The sequence below is a fragment of the Alosa sapidissima genome, chromosome 15 (assembly GCF_018492685.1).
Source record: "Alosa sapidissima isolate fAloSap1 chromosome 15, fAloSap1.pri, whole genome shotgun sequence".
In the NCBI taxonomy this organism is placed as follows: Eukaryota; Metazoa; Chordata; class Actinopteri; order Clupeiformes; family Clupeidae; genus Alosa; species Alosa sapidissima.
In genome coordinates, this window is record NC_055971.1 from 17,004,198 (window position 1) to 17,018,198 (window position 14,001).

At 40.5% G+C, this 14,001-nt stretch overlaps 1 protein-coding gene across 2 annotated transcripts in view; it reads right to left on the minus strand.

The window, feature by feature from the left end:
* Nucleotides 1-14,001, minus strand: part of LOC121683410 (serine/threonine-protein kinase DCLK1-like) — a 74,990-nt gene that overhangs the window by 25,555 nt on the left and 35,434 nt on the right. For both annotated transcript variants that reach the window (XM_042063033.1, XM_042063034.1), the window contains exons 4-5: nt 13,647-13,746; nt 1,255-1,371 (exon numbers count right to left, since the gene is read on the minus strand). In XM_042063033.1, the coding sequence (XP_041918967.1) occupies nt 1,255-1,371; nt 13,647-13,746 (217 nt within the window). The remainder of the gene's footprint in view (nt 1-1,254; nt 1,372-13,646; nt 13,747-14,001) is intronic.

Here is a 14,001-nt window from a genome sequence, read left to right on the forward strand (position 1 = left end):
ATAATCGAACACAGGGTGACTGAACGCCATTGACCAGAAAATATAACCTATCAAGCTACAGGCATTCCTTTCCAGTCAAATCTTGCATTTTCAAATAACATGATTTAGATAGATAGATAGATAGATAGATAGATAGATAGATACTTTATTGATCCCCAGGGGAAATTCAAGAAAGCACCCCGTGCCCCGTGTAACACTGATGAACTGAAACAATAAAGCACTATTATTTCAAGAGAGCAATTGAACAGGGCAGTTATACTTTATTATTATCAGGGGAAATGTAGTATTTTTCTTTTTATTTCCAATTAAACTGTCCTTTACAATTGCTAAAAGAAAAGATCCACTTCTAGCCTGATCGATTTGAGCTCTGCACTGAGAGTGGTTGTTCACATCTTCCTGTTTGGAGTAAAACAAATAATTCAAGCTCTAAACTGTAAGCTTGACTTCTATCTGTGTTGCTGTGAAGCTTGAGAGTATGTTGTGAATTCACATCCTTCTCTCTGACTCATTGCTAGTCCTACTCACATTCCTGGGGCGCTGGGACAGATTTGGTTTGAGCTGCTGAACTGATTCACAATTCAATAAGTCCACCAACCACCTCCGTACACAGTCACATGCAGTCTCCTGGGTTCTCACACAATCACTCTACAACTCTGCTAAGGCTTTCACAACAGATGGTGCTGTGCTGAGATCTGAGTTCTATTCCCAGTCCTGGCAGCAAGTATACTACACTACACTGTGCAGCAAAACACTAACACTACAATAGACTACAGAACACCATACAACATGACATACAGTAGCGCTAGCTATAACAGCAATAACTGCAATACACTACACGACACTAAAGTTATCTATACTAATACTATTCAGCACTACACTCAATGTACAGACAAAACTGCTTTTGTAATTGAAAAGTATCTGATGGAAGACAAATCCCACTACGAGATATCACACTGCGACCACTCCAAAGTCCATGCTAAAAAAAATCTAAAGAAATACAAAAATGCAAAAACAACTAATGGTGCAAGAAGCTGTGCAGAAGACTTCAGATAGACCTTATACCTAGAGTCTTGGTAGCTCACTTGCCTAAAAATACCATGGTAAAACCTCATCCTATTTCACTTCCATTTAGCTACGTCTACAGTACATGGTAAGCTCAGGTCAGCGTTGTCAGCCTTCTAAAATTATCCATTTGGAGCTTCAAAGAGCTCTCTAGCAGTGCTGGGGGTGTGTGCAGCATGTATGCTTCTTTACCTGAGCCTGTGGAAGCGGGGGACTTGCTCCTACGTGATGGCCCACCGCTCCGGGGCGAGCAGCGACCCTGCATGGAGGAGATGCGCCCATAGGATGTGGACTTCACCACACGGCACTCTGGAGAGAGAAACGAGACAGGCAATCATCACCCTTTTGCCTAAACTCAGATGCCTCCATAAGAAATTGTGTTGAAATATGTTTAGATTAGATTCAACTTTATTGTCATTGTGTGCAGAGTACAAGTACAAAGACTTGAAGAGAAGAAAATGCACTTTGCGTCTAACCAGAAGTGCAAAAAAGCATAAAATGCAATGTGATAGTAGACAGGTGGTGCATAGACAGCACACGATATATAGTGCAGTGTAGACAGTTTTGTGTAGAGTTCCCACAATGAGCCATCAGAGTCAGCAGAGCAAACACATCCCAACAGTTTGATTTGCATCCCCTTGCAGCATCACTAAGGATTGATCACTCAATTCTGACAAAAATAGATCAGAACTGGTGTACAACCCAGACAAGATTAAATGGTTGTAACAGAACCTCTCATTATCTAACGAATTCCAAACTCTGGACTAAATTCTGGACTCCCCTCTCAATCCCTGTATATTGAGACAGCGAAGTATAATGGTTAATTAACCAAAATGACATAATATCCCTCTCCCTCCACCCTCTTTGACAGGCATGTGTTTATTGGCTCTGCATAACGAGGATGCGAGCGAGGCGAGTGCTACCTTTATAGCAGTGCTGTGTTCACCAAACCTCACTGCCAACGCCAGTGCGTAATATATTCAAATTTGTGCAAATGAGGAGACAGGCAGACGGCAGTACATAAATGCCAGGGCTCATCAGGAGCTAGCCTCTGAAGGTTAGCTTCCCCAGCTGCACTCAGCTGTTCCGTAACCAGAAGTTCCAATTCCACCCCCAACCCTATACCCCCCCACCCAACCCATTAATGCCAATGGCCCCTGAAAACAAGCTTTGAGGTGCACCTCCCGGCAATACAGTAAAGGTTTATGGCGGATGCTTTATCTGCCCCTCCCTCCCTCTATTCCAAATTAATTCTGATTTTCTTTTTACGTTGTGAACAAAACGACAGTCTCATCACTGAATAGAGAACACTGAGTACCAGACAGAAAGGCATATGATGTGAAAAGAGAGAGCAGTTGCAATAAAGTCTCAGGGATCCTTTTATTACATTATCTAATTTAATCACAATTGCAGTTGTGCTGCAGCTGTTGCGAAGAGATGCAACACCAGTTTGTTTACCATATGATGTGATGCTCTGACACATTAGTGACATTTAGCATTTATCATTAGTGACATTTTTGCCTTCATTATAGTGTAATTTACCACAACATCTACTTCAGCCTTTACATACACAGCAGCTTTTGCATCGGGAGATAATACTTGCTACAAACATGCTAAGAGTCTTCTATTGAATAGCAATGACGTATGTACAGTAACACACATACATAGAGACAGAGAGGGAGAGAGATAGAGAGATAGAGAGAGAGAGAGAGAGAGAGACAAAGAGAGAGAGAGAGAGAGAGAGAGATGTCATCTGCAGCAAGAGAACAAGAGTGTCTGTCATGTCTGAGTCTCGCTGGCACATTCCTCATTTGTTTCTCTGTGCAGTGATGGCAGTTTGTTATATCTTCAGCAACGCAGGCATCCAGCATCATGCATCATCCCACACCAACTTACTGAGCATTCATCAGAACCCTTTTTGTCCCCTGTCTAGTCTGACCACCACAAAGCTGCTGAAAGAAATAATCAAATGTAGGACTTTGAAGTGACAGCTACAATGTTGGATTGGAACATATATTTTCAACTCAGACGTTGAAGGTACAGTAGCTTGATGCAAATGCTGGTGATTGTGTCTGACATTATCGCTCCAGCTAAGAATTACCGGCTTTACCTCAAAGTGCAAGAACAGAGTTGTTTAAGTGGTCATACAGTATAGCAAATATCCTGTGTGAACTTAAATCCTAGACTAGTCTAGTCCACCATTGTGCTTTTAATGCCATGGCCATAAATTAGAAGGTGTTAATATTAATTGTGAATTAATATTTACAGCTTTACTTTGGGTTGGGGTTGGTTCCAAAAGTGCACACAAATGTATGTAAATACTTACGTGATTAAACAATGTGTCAGCCTAATGGCAAATAATCAGTGCAATCAAATGATATTCTGCTACTACCAGTTCTCCTGTCTATATACGTTATGACTCTCAAGGTTGTGATTCTCTTTGGCAAGAAGTAATTTTTCATGAGACAGTTATACACAACCTTCAACTGATTGTCACTTTGCAGCACCCAACATACACCATGTGCTGCATGTGGTGGAGGGTGGAACAGAAAACAACATAGTGTGAAGGCCATCGATGCCTTCAGAGCCAGATACCGTATTTTCTGAACTATAAGTCGCACTTTTTTTCATAGTTTGGCTGGTCCTGCCTTACAGTCAGGTGCGACTTATATATCAAAATATATATAAATTAACATTTTAAATGTTAGTCAGTATGAATTGACATGAACACTACATGAAACATTACTGTCTACAGCTGCAAGAGGGCGCTCTAGGCTTGTGGAATGAGATCAGAAGCTTGGTGAGCTTGCGATAGGTCAGACATTTTTTCGTACTTAAGCCCAAAAGTTAGAGGGGGTTCGGGGATGTCACCACCAGGAAAATGTATTCAATATTGTTATGTAAATGCTCAAGTTCTGCGCACTTTTAGTCAGAGATTAGAGGGCTTGCACTATGCCTAAAACACGCATGCATACCGTAAATCCTCAAATTATGGCCGGGCCTCAGATTCGGACAAATAAAGGACGGCCCACAAATAGTCTACAAGCCAGGGTAATAATTGCCTACATTGCTTTTGTTTTACCTCAATGAAATAAAATAGCTCTTCTTAAAGGAGACATATTATACCTCTTTTTAAACAAGTCAGAATAGGTCTATGGGCTATACAAAACATGTTCATAAAGTTTATTGCACAAAATCAATCTCACATAAGATCTCTGCAGCCTCTATTCTTGCCAGCTTCAGTCCCTTTCAGAATGAGCCATTTAAGGACTCTGTCACTTTTATGCAAATAAGCTACTGCTGGCCACGCCCCACCTGTCAGACGTTTACGTTCGTTTTCTTCACGTGAAAACCTCCACTGCTTGGGTGAAAATGACCGAGGTGAAGTTAGTTTGATATTTGATATTCGGATATTCGACAGATATTCAATTTTTTTTTTAATGCGGCCGGTTTCACCCCGTGTTTGCAGACAATGTACAAACAGATGACCTGTCTACTTGCTCCCAGCCAACCATCTATAAAGTACCTTCTGAATTACCTTCATAGTCTTTTTTGTCAATAGCTTTGACATCATGTGACCTAGGGACTCCAAACCAATGCAGAATAGTTATCCTATATGGGACTCATCAGACACACCTCATTTTATAGCGACTGTGTGCACACTGTATTTATATTAATTTTTTAAAGAAAATACATTATTTCATATAGGGAAAACAGACTCCTTTTTTTCAATACCTCGCAAGCCATATGACCTAGTGACTCCAAATCAATGCAGAATAGTTATCCTATATGGGACTCATCAGACACACCTCTTTTTATAGTCACTGTTGGCACACTGTATTTTATATGAATATTTTATAGACAATACATTATTTGCCTTCAGGAATGGTCTCCTTTTTTAATACCTCGCAAGCCATGTGACCTAGTGACTCCAAACCAATGCAGAATAGTTATCCTATATGAAAATAATAAGACACACCTCTTCTTATAGTCACTGTATGCACACTGTATTTTATACCAATATTTTAAAGAAAATACATTATTTCCCATAAGGAATGGTCTCCTTTTTTTCAATACCTCCCAAGCCATGTGACCTAGTGACTTCAAACCAATGCAGAATAGTTATCCTATATGGGACTCATCAGACACACCTCTTTTTATAGCGACTGTGTGCACGCTGTATTTTATATGAATATTTGAAAGAAAATACATTATTTGCCATCATGAATGGTCTCCTTTTTTCAATACCTCGCAAGCCATGTGACCTAATGCAGAATAGTTATCCTATATGGGACTAATCAGACACACCTCAAATTAATATGATTTTTGCACATACTATTTTATATTAATTTCTTTTTCAAATTGTTTCCTATGGAAGCTGCTTTGTGCTCAATACCTTCAATATACTGGGTCCTAGACATCACAGATCAACATAGAACTGTTCTGCTATGTGATACTAATCAGACAGACGTCAATCTGAAATAATATTTTGCATGAACTATTATATATATATATATTTTTTTTTAAAGAATCATATTTATTTCCTATGGAAAACAGCTTTTTGCTCAATACTTGCCATATAAGGGGTCCTAGACAACACAGATCAATACAGAACTGTTCTGCTATGGGGTACTTATCAGACACACCTCAATATGAAAAATTATCTGGCATCTACTATTATATGGAAGGTATTGAGAAAAAAAACTGTTTCCATGGGAAACAAATGGGTACTATAAAATAGTATGTGCAAAAATTATATTAATTTGAGGTGTGTCTGATTAATCCCATAAAGGATATTCTGCATTGGTTTGGTGTCCCTACGTCACTTCCCTTGGGGGGTGGGTATTGAAAAAGGAGACCATTCCTTATAGGAAACGATGTATTTTCTTTAAAATATTAAAGGTAAACTATGCAGTATTGGCAATTTCCTTACTGTTTTTTTTTTCCGTTTTTTGCTTATTTTTCGCTTGCTCTGTCATGACGAATGTCTGAGAAACTCCATCGCTACCTTTTTCTAGCTGGTGCCTGGCGTGTATGTGTATTTGAATGCAGTAAAGCAATTCGTTACATTCGTTATACTTCCTGACACTGAGGCCGCCAGCCCACAGTTGCAAGGGTGGTTTTTCCGCTCACAGGCGCTAGGGGGAAGCGAGACGGCCACCATTCAACCCGAAAAAAGTCATATAACCATTCCAATGACTCTGAAGCTGGTAAATGGGGGTTCCATGTTCCATATGTGTTGTGCATGCATTACTTGAAAAGAACTAGCTCCAGTTATGTATGAACAGTGAAGATAACGATCTCTTGTGAAAAACGTGAACTTGAAGAAGTGAAAATTGAACAATATGAACTATGAATATTGAACAACTTGAAGCTACATCTATAAGTGTGAACATGCTTAACAAAATATGGGAACAAAACATGGGAACTAAACGTGCATTACGAATATAATCAGTGGGAGCCCTGCTTGTTTCCCTGCAACAAGAAGCTTCCATCTGGGGGTGATGGAAGACAGTGACCAGTGACACCCTCAGTGTGTTTGAAATGTCCAGTCGATTGCGCAATTTGGTCTTAGTTGCAGTCATCGCCGAAAACCCGGTCTCGCATAGATACGTGGTGGGAAGCGTTTTCAGCGCTTTTACGGCTATCTCGGGATATTCTGCTTTGGTTTTGATCCAAAAACCCGCCAGAGAGGTTTCCTTATACACACTCTTAAGACCACCGTCATTTGCAATTTCGATCAACTGCTCTTCCTCCTGCGCTGACAAGTTAGGACTATTCGGGATATTGACAAATGGGTTGCGGACCCACTCACTGCACTTTGCCGTGGATCTTTGTTTGGAGGATGGGAAGTAACGCTCAAACTCATTTGAAAGCGCAACAAGGTGATCGCGCACCAGCTGCGAGAGAAAGGGCCCTGCCTCAGTCTCTCCCAAAACCCCCACTACTGTTTGGAACATATCAAATACACCCCGGTCCACTCGTCGTCCCCACAAATCAAGCTTGGCTTTAAATGCAACGACTTTATCTGCCAGTTTAAAGACAGTCGTCATTCTCCCCTGGAGTGACAGGTTGAGGTCATTAAGCAACCCGAATATGTCACACAGGTAAGCGAGTTTTGACACCCAGTCCTCATCACTAAAATGTGCAGCTAACGGTGACTTTTTTCTGTAAGAAATCTCTGCAGCGGCTCTCGCAACTCAAACACTCTGGCCAGTGACCTGCTAAAGATGCTTGTTTTTTGTTGCTCATTCCAGCAGTTTAGCTAACTTCGTGTGACACTACTGTTCGCCAAGAACTGATCAAGTGAAGTGAGCTGACCTGAGGCTGCGCAGCGCTGAAGGCAATATGTAAAAGTGTTGAAGGCAGGACAGACAGACGTAAGAAAATAGACCTTGCAAAATGCAAACATGCGTGCAATCAAACAACTGCATATAGGCCTAAGCCATGTAAAAAAGTGACATTATTGCGAATTAAATTTAGTTTAGTTTGCATGCATTTTTTTAAACTCATGTCGTAGGCTACGGCCTGGTTAGGAATGTCCTGCGGCCTGGTGGTTGGGGACCGCTGCCATATAGGATAACTATTCTGCATGGGTTTGGAGTCCCTAGATCACATGACTTGAGAGGTATTTAAAAAAGGAGACCATTCCATATGCGAAATAATGTATTTTCTTTTAAAAATTCATATAAAATACAGCGTGCATACAGTGGCTATAAAAAGAGGTGTGTCTGATGAGTCCCATATAGGATACCTATTCTGCATTGGTTTGGAGTCCCTAGGTCACATGCCTTGGGAGGTATTGAAAAAAAGGAGTCTGTTTCTTATATGAACTAATGTATTTTCTTTAAAAAATTAATTTAAAATACAGCGTGCACAGTCGTTATAAAAAAGGTGTGTCTAATGAGTCCCATATAGGATAACTATTATGCATTGGTTTGGAGTCCCTAGATCACATGGCTTGAGAGGTATTGAAAAAAGGAGACCATTCCATATGTGAAATAATGTATTTTCTTTAAAAAAATCATATTTAAATACAGCGTGCATACAGTGGCTATAAAAAGAGGTGTGTCTGAGTCCCATATAGGATAACTATTCTGCATGGGTTTGGAGTCACTAGGTCATATGGCTTGGGAGGTATTGAAAAAAAGGAGTCTGTTTCTTATATGAAATAATGTATTTTCTTTAAAATATTCATATAAAATACAGTGTGCATACAGTGACTATAAAAAAGTGTCTGATGAGTCCCATATAGGATAACTATTCTGCATTGGTTTGGAGCCACTAGGTCACATGATGTCAAAGCTATTGACAAAAAAGACTATGAAGGTAATTCAGAAGGTACTTTATAGACGGTCCCTAAGTAGGTCAGTTGGGAGCAAGTAGACAGGTCATCTGTCTGTAAACACGGGGTGAAACCGGCTGCATTAAAAAAATAAAAAAAAATATCTGTTGAATATCTGAATATCAAACTAACTTCACCTCGGTGTGAAAATGACGGAATACAGAGGCGCACTCTAGCCCAACATTTTCGACCCAGAGTCGGACCCAGATCAAGATGAAGAGGAGCCACCTGCAGAAACACGAATGCTGCAAGCGGTTTCTAAAAGACACGACGTCTGCAGCAGACGGGTTTATACCCGGTGTGCCTGAATGTTTATTCTCTTCAGAACGCACTGAACATATACAGAGCTAACCATGGGGCCTTACGGCTACGGGGAATAGAGCAGTATGTGTTATTTATTAAGCTACTTATTAGTTTTTCCCAGTGTTTATGAGAAGTGACAGGCTACCGTTTTTAATCAGCAAAAGCAGATGTTAGTCTTACTAATGTTCATAGGTCACTAATGGCCTTACACACCAACACATGCCCCAATTGTTGTTTTCTTTCTTTTTATGTATGGCTATTATCAGGTATCAAACATACACTCGTGACACATTTAAGACATTACAATATATTTATTACACAAAACAGAAATAAAACATGACATATGCAATATGACAATTGCACTTTGTGCACTTTGCACTTTTGACAGAACTGACAGATTATGTAACCTGCTAACTACTGTAATGTTTTTTTTTTTTTTAAGTCGTTACAGATAGCTTGCCTACAGGAGCTTTGTCAGTTGGTGTTGGGGATTCCTTGGATGCAGAATAAGGGTCGTCATCCCGTCCTGCGTGTTCGTCGGGAGTTTCCTGACAGCCAAGGACAATACGTGGGCTTCAAACTGCCTCCCCTGGATTGAAGCGAGACACATAGTTGTCGATCACCTCCTCCTTCTCTGGGTGCTCAAACTCTGAGGACAGGTCCGGAGGAATGCTTATTTTCAGGAGTTCCTCCCTGTATGCTTCTTGGTCCACAAAGACCTCATAGACAGGTGATATTTTTGAGATATGTGCTTCCTAGAGGCATTTTTTAGTAAAAGTTGGGAACAGGACTTTTTAACATAATTAAGGTGTGCTGAATCCAACTAGCCCTGTTCCCAAGCTGAATTTTGAGTTTATGACCATCTAATTAGCATAAACAAAATGGTTGCCAAAATGGCGATTTTGGGCACTTTCATTGGGCGGATGTCATTATGCCATGTAAATGAATTCATATTGTTGATTCAGATCGACTACAAACCCATCAGTCGCGCTAGTGACGTTAGCTCATTCACAGCCACACTAGATTGTACAAGCATACCAGCAACAGGTCTTAATTGGACTTTCCTTGCCGAAGAAAATACCATGAGTCAGAGGATTAAACACATCAGGTAAGTTGTATTCGTCCAAAGACTGTACATTACATACTGTTAAGTTTAAGTGACATAGCAGGCAGCAAGATGCAACCGTTAACTAGCATAACCGCTCTTATCGTTTCATTACGTTGGTGACGTACATCATTCGAGACGAGAGATGTAGTCCACTGAGTGGATTTGCACAAAACCAACATAACTTTTGAAGTCTATCGAACAACAGTACTTTCTTGACGTGAAAAATTATCTTTTAAATTCACACACATCATATGTGAAATTCGTGGCACAATTCAAACTGGACCAAAAAATAATTGTTATCTCTCCATTAACTCCCGTTCATAATTTTTTGAAAGATGGACCGGAAGTAGAAGGGGCGGGACTTCGCCACTCTATATATGATTCCTGACACCGAAGTCGTTCAACTGACTCACAGAAAACGGATGGATGGCTTTTTGTCGCGCTTGGAGTGTTATTAGGAGCTGTAGAGACCCAAATGGACGTACAAAAGGATGCAAAAAGTGAAATTTGCATAATATGTCCCTTTTAATATTTTATATTGTTGGTTGGTTTAATGCTGTTGCCAATGAAAAGTGGTTACACTGGGTCTCCAACACATCGCTCTCAAGCTACTAGTCGCTTGGCGCCCCCTTCTGAGCTTGCCAGAGGCTGAAGCAGTACTAGCCTACATTTAAACACAATTGCTGCCGCGAGGCATTCCAGCCTACGAATGAAAAAAAAAGTAAATCATGCATAATTAAAAAATAACTCAATTTAAGCTACCGTAGGCCTACACAATAAGGTTTCCATTACAGCACAGTGCACGTTCAATCAATCAATGAAAGCAGATGCCTTGTCTTGCAATAAACAGCGGGTGGAAATGTAATGAAACTTAGTAGTGAACCACCAAATACCGCCCAGATTTCAGTGCCCACCAGTCCCAACATTTAGCAATAATCAAACAGTCCAAAAGTAAATTAAATCCCAAACCAAACCAAATATCTTCTGCTTTTGATAGCCTACCAGTATGCCGCTCCAAATAAAACAAATGTCTCACAATACAACGCACGTAAGAAATGAAGGCCTGCCTCGAATAGGTTACAAGCCTGACTCGAATAAAGGCCTGCGCAACCATAAATAAAAGACCCCTGCCATATTTTGAGGATTTACGATAGTCTGTGTCCTAAACATTCCTCACCTGTTATCCAGACATGCATGAAAACATTTGAAAACAAAACTCACAGCCATAGGTTATTTTGAAAATTATGCCTTTCTCTTCAACATTGTCCTAACCGTTAAAATGAGGCAGATATGACAAGGCATTGCAACAATGTTTACACTGTAAGGTTGGCTGCAAAGATTATGCAGATTGTTACGATTGACTGACAGGCACGCGCACACACACATTATCAAAATCATACGCCGGACGCTTTAGGCTACAGTTTTTCTACATGGGTTTAGTTAATGATCGGGCTATAATAAGACCACACTTTAAAGAAGCACTATGCAACAATTTTAGCAAAAATTACCTTAATTATGCTGGTTGAGAGTCGTTCTGATGGTTCTACAACACTTCTTCGTCTCCCCCTATCGCTTCTCCACAGAAAAAAAATAATATGCAACTTTCTGGACCCGGTCCCAGTAAATCCGGATGTGACTCAGCGGAAGTATCCAATCGCGCCTCAAAAATGTAGTCAGATTGTAGTTTCGAAGAAGACTGTAAAACGGATGTTGACTTGGCTTTGTTGCTGTTGAAATTGTAAGTAGCCCATGGGTGAACTTCGTCTTTGTAATGTGGTTTGATAGTCTCTTGAACAAGGTGTTTGCTCGACCGTTTTATTGTGAGCCCTGTATGTGTTTAACTTGGTTTCTTGATGGCTAGCTCGCTAGCTAGTGGGGGTTTAGCGTAGCAGTCACTTGCTACCGAAGCTGCAGGGGGAGCTATGTAGTGAAAAATGCGAGCCCAAATCCGGCGAAAACCCAGAAACAGCGAAGGAATAACCAGACCTGCATAGTGCTTCTTTAATAGTGGTTGGTGTAAAGACAGGCTTTTGTCGGGACTTGAGACACGCAACTAAGGACGTCTGGTCACATTATTCTGTGTGCTAGTTGAATAACTTGCCTTTCCAGATTACATGTACTGGTAAATGTCCATACTGGTTAAGAAAGGAAATCAAACCAGCTAATAGGCTAACTGAAATAAAATGGTATGGTGAAGGGTATGTGATGGTGTGGGGCTATTTTAATTACAAAGGCCAAGGGAACTTTATCAGGATGCATAGTATCCTGGATCCATGAAATAACTGGCCTTTAAAAATAAAAATCTGCCTGCCTCTATGGGAATTCAACATAGGGGTGCCAATACTTATGACCCCTGTATTTTAAGGAAGAACATTTATTTATTTATGATACATTATTCATTCACAAAGAAAATTGGTGTCCTTAAAGGATATTTCCTCATTTTTTACTTAAGGCATTAAGATCAATTGGTAACACTTTATTTTAATGTGTCGCTGTTACAGTGTACCTACCTAATTAGGTACAGTGGTACAACCTGTGTAACAACATGTACTATCAGATACTATCATTGTACTTGCATTATGTATTTGTGGGTACCTACATATAGTTGTTACATTGTAATACTGAGTGCTTTTACAAAACTTTGCCAATTTGCCTAAATTTTCATCAGCTGGATGGGGTAAATCTGGTCATGATAGATTTGATATACAAACCATTCTTAGCTCCAGTCAAGGCCTCATTGTCTTCAGTGTACATGTAACAGCTGTGCTGCTACAACCTTGTTACTCTTTGATACAGTGGAATAAACCTTTTAAGTGTACCAGTTAATTACTTATTATAAAGTGTTACAGTTTACTTTTTTGGCTTGTTTTCAGTTCTGTTTTGGGGGGCTTTTATTTTGAAACCGCATGTTTATTTTGAAACAGTTGAGTAAGTTGGTGTTAACTGACGTGAATGAACGATAAAATAGGCTACTTCCATACTGGAGATTTCAGAGTAGGCCTAGCAGGAGAGGCTTCGAGTTCGGTTTTAACTGGATGCAGCTCGGAGATAACGCTCCGCAGTTCAACACGTGTGTGTGTTTTTTGTCTCTTGGCATGCATGCAGGACGTGGCATTGGGGGTGTGGCTGAATCCTTGATTCTACATTTGATTTCAAAGTTCGAGACTGAGATGTAATTTCGATCGATTTCGACTTAAAACCAAAATCGTGACACCCCCCTATTGTGTAGGGCTCAACATTAAAGGTTGCCCAGTTGCCCTTGGCCACCAAACTGATTTGGTTAGCTTTGGCAGCCAAAACCTCATGCCTGATTGCCAAGCTGGCAACCACTTTAAACCACTTTAAATCGTTAATGTTGAGCCCTGGTGTGTGTGTGTTTCTGTGGGAGAGAGAGGGACAGAGAGAGAGAGAGAGAGAGAGAGAGAGAGAGAGAGAAAAATGCAGACCAGATGAGAAAATGGCATTCAAAGATACTACAAGCCTTTTTGCAAAAATGGTCTTGAAAATGGGTCATTCTCTCACTGTTCCATGTGGTTATGCACTATCTACCTCTTTACTGCTGAAGTGGACAGACTTGCCATACTTTCACAGGCTACAGTAAGCACTAAGTACAGTTCTATGTCCCTTGCATTTTCACAATAAGGCCAATCACGTTTCTTCGCTAGTGTTTCCCATTTCTAGAATATTCTGCTGTAAAGGGCTCACACTCATCGCTCATATCATTTGTGTATTTGTGTGACATGACTGCTATTTATTTTGACAGTCCCCTCAGAGCAGACAGTCAGAAGCTACACGGCTTCACAGCTATAAGGTATCAATCAGCCTTACCACTCTCATCCAGCAGGAAGTCATCCTGGTAGCGGAACTTCTCAGGCCCACACGCAATGAAGATGTCATCATCGCCAAAGAAATCTTGAAGGCACGTCAACTACAGCAAGAGATAGAGAGAGAGAGAGAGAAATAGAAAGACTTATGAATCGATTAGCAAAATTCACTCATGCGAGTAAGAGACTGACGGTACAATGGATACATCTTTTTGTCACTCATTAAAAAATTCATACTGCAACGGCATATTTGAGGGACTTTTATGAAGCGCTCCACGGAGATGAGTTGTGGTAAAGGTTAGGAAATATGCAAAAGAGTGCTAAAACACTGCTACAGCCCAGCAGGAGGACACTATGGG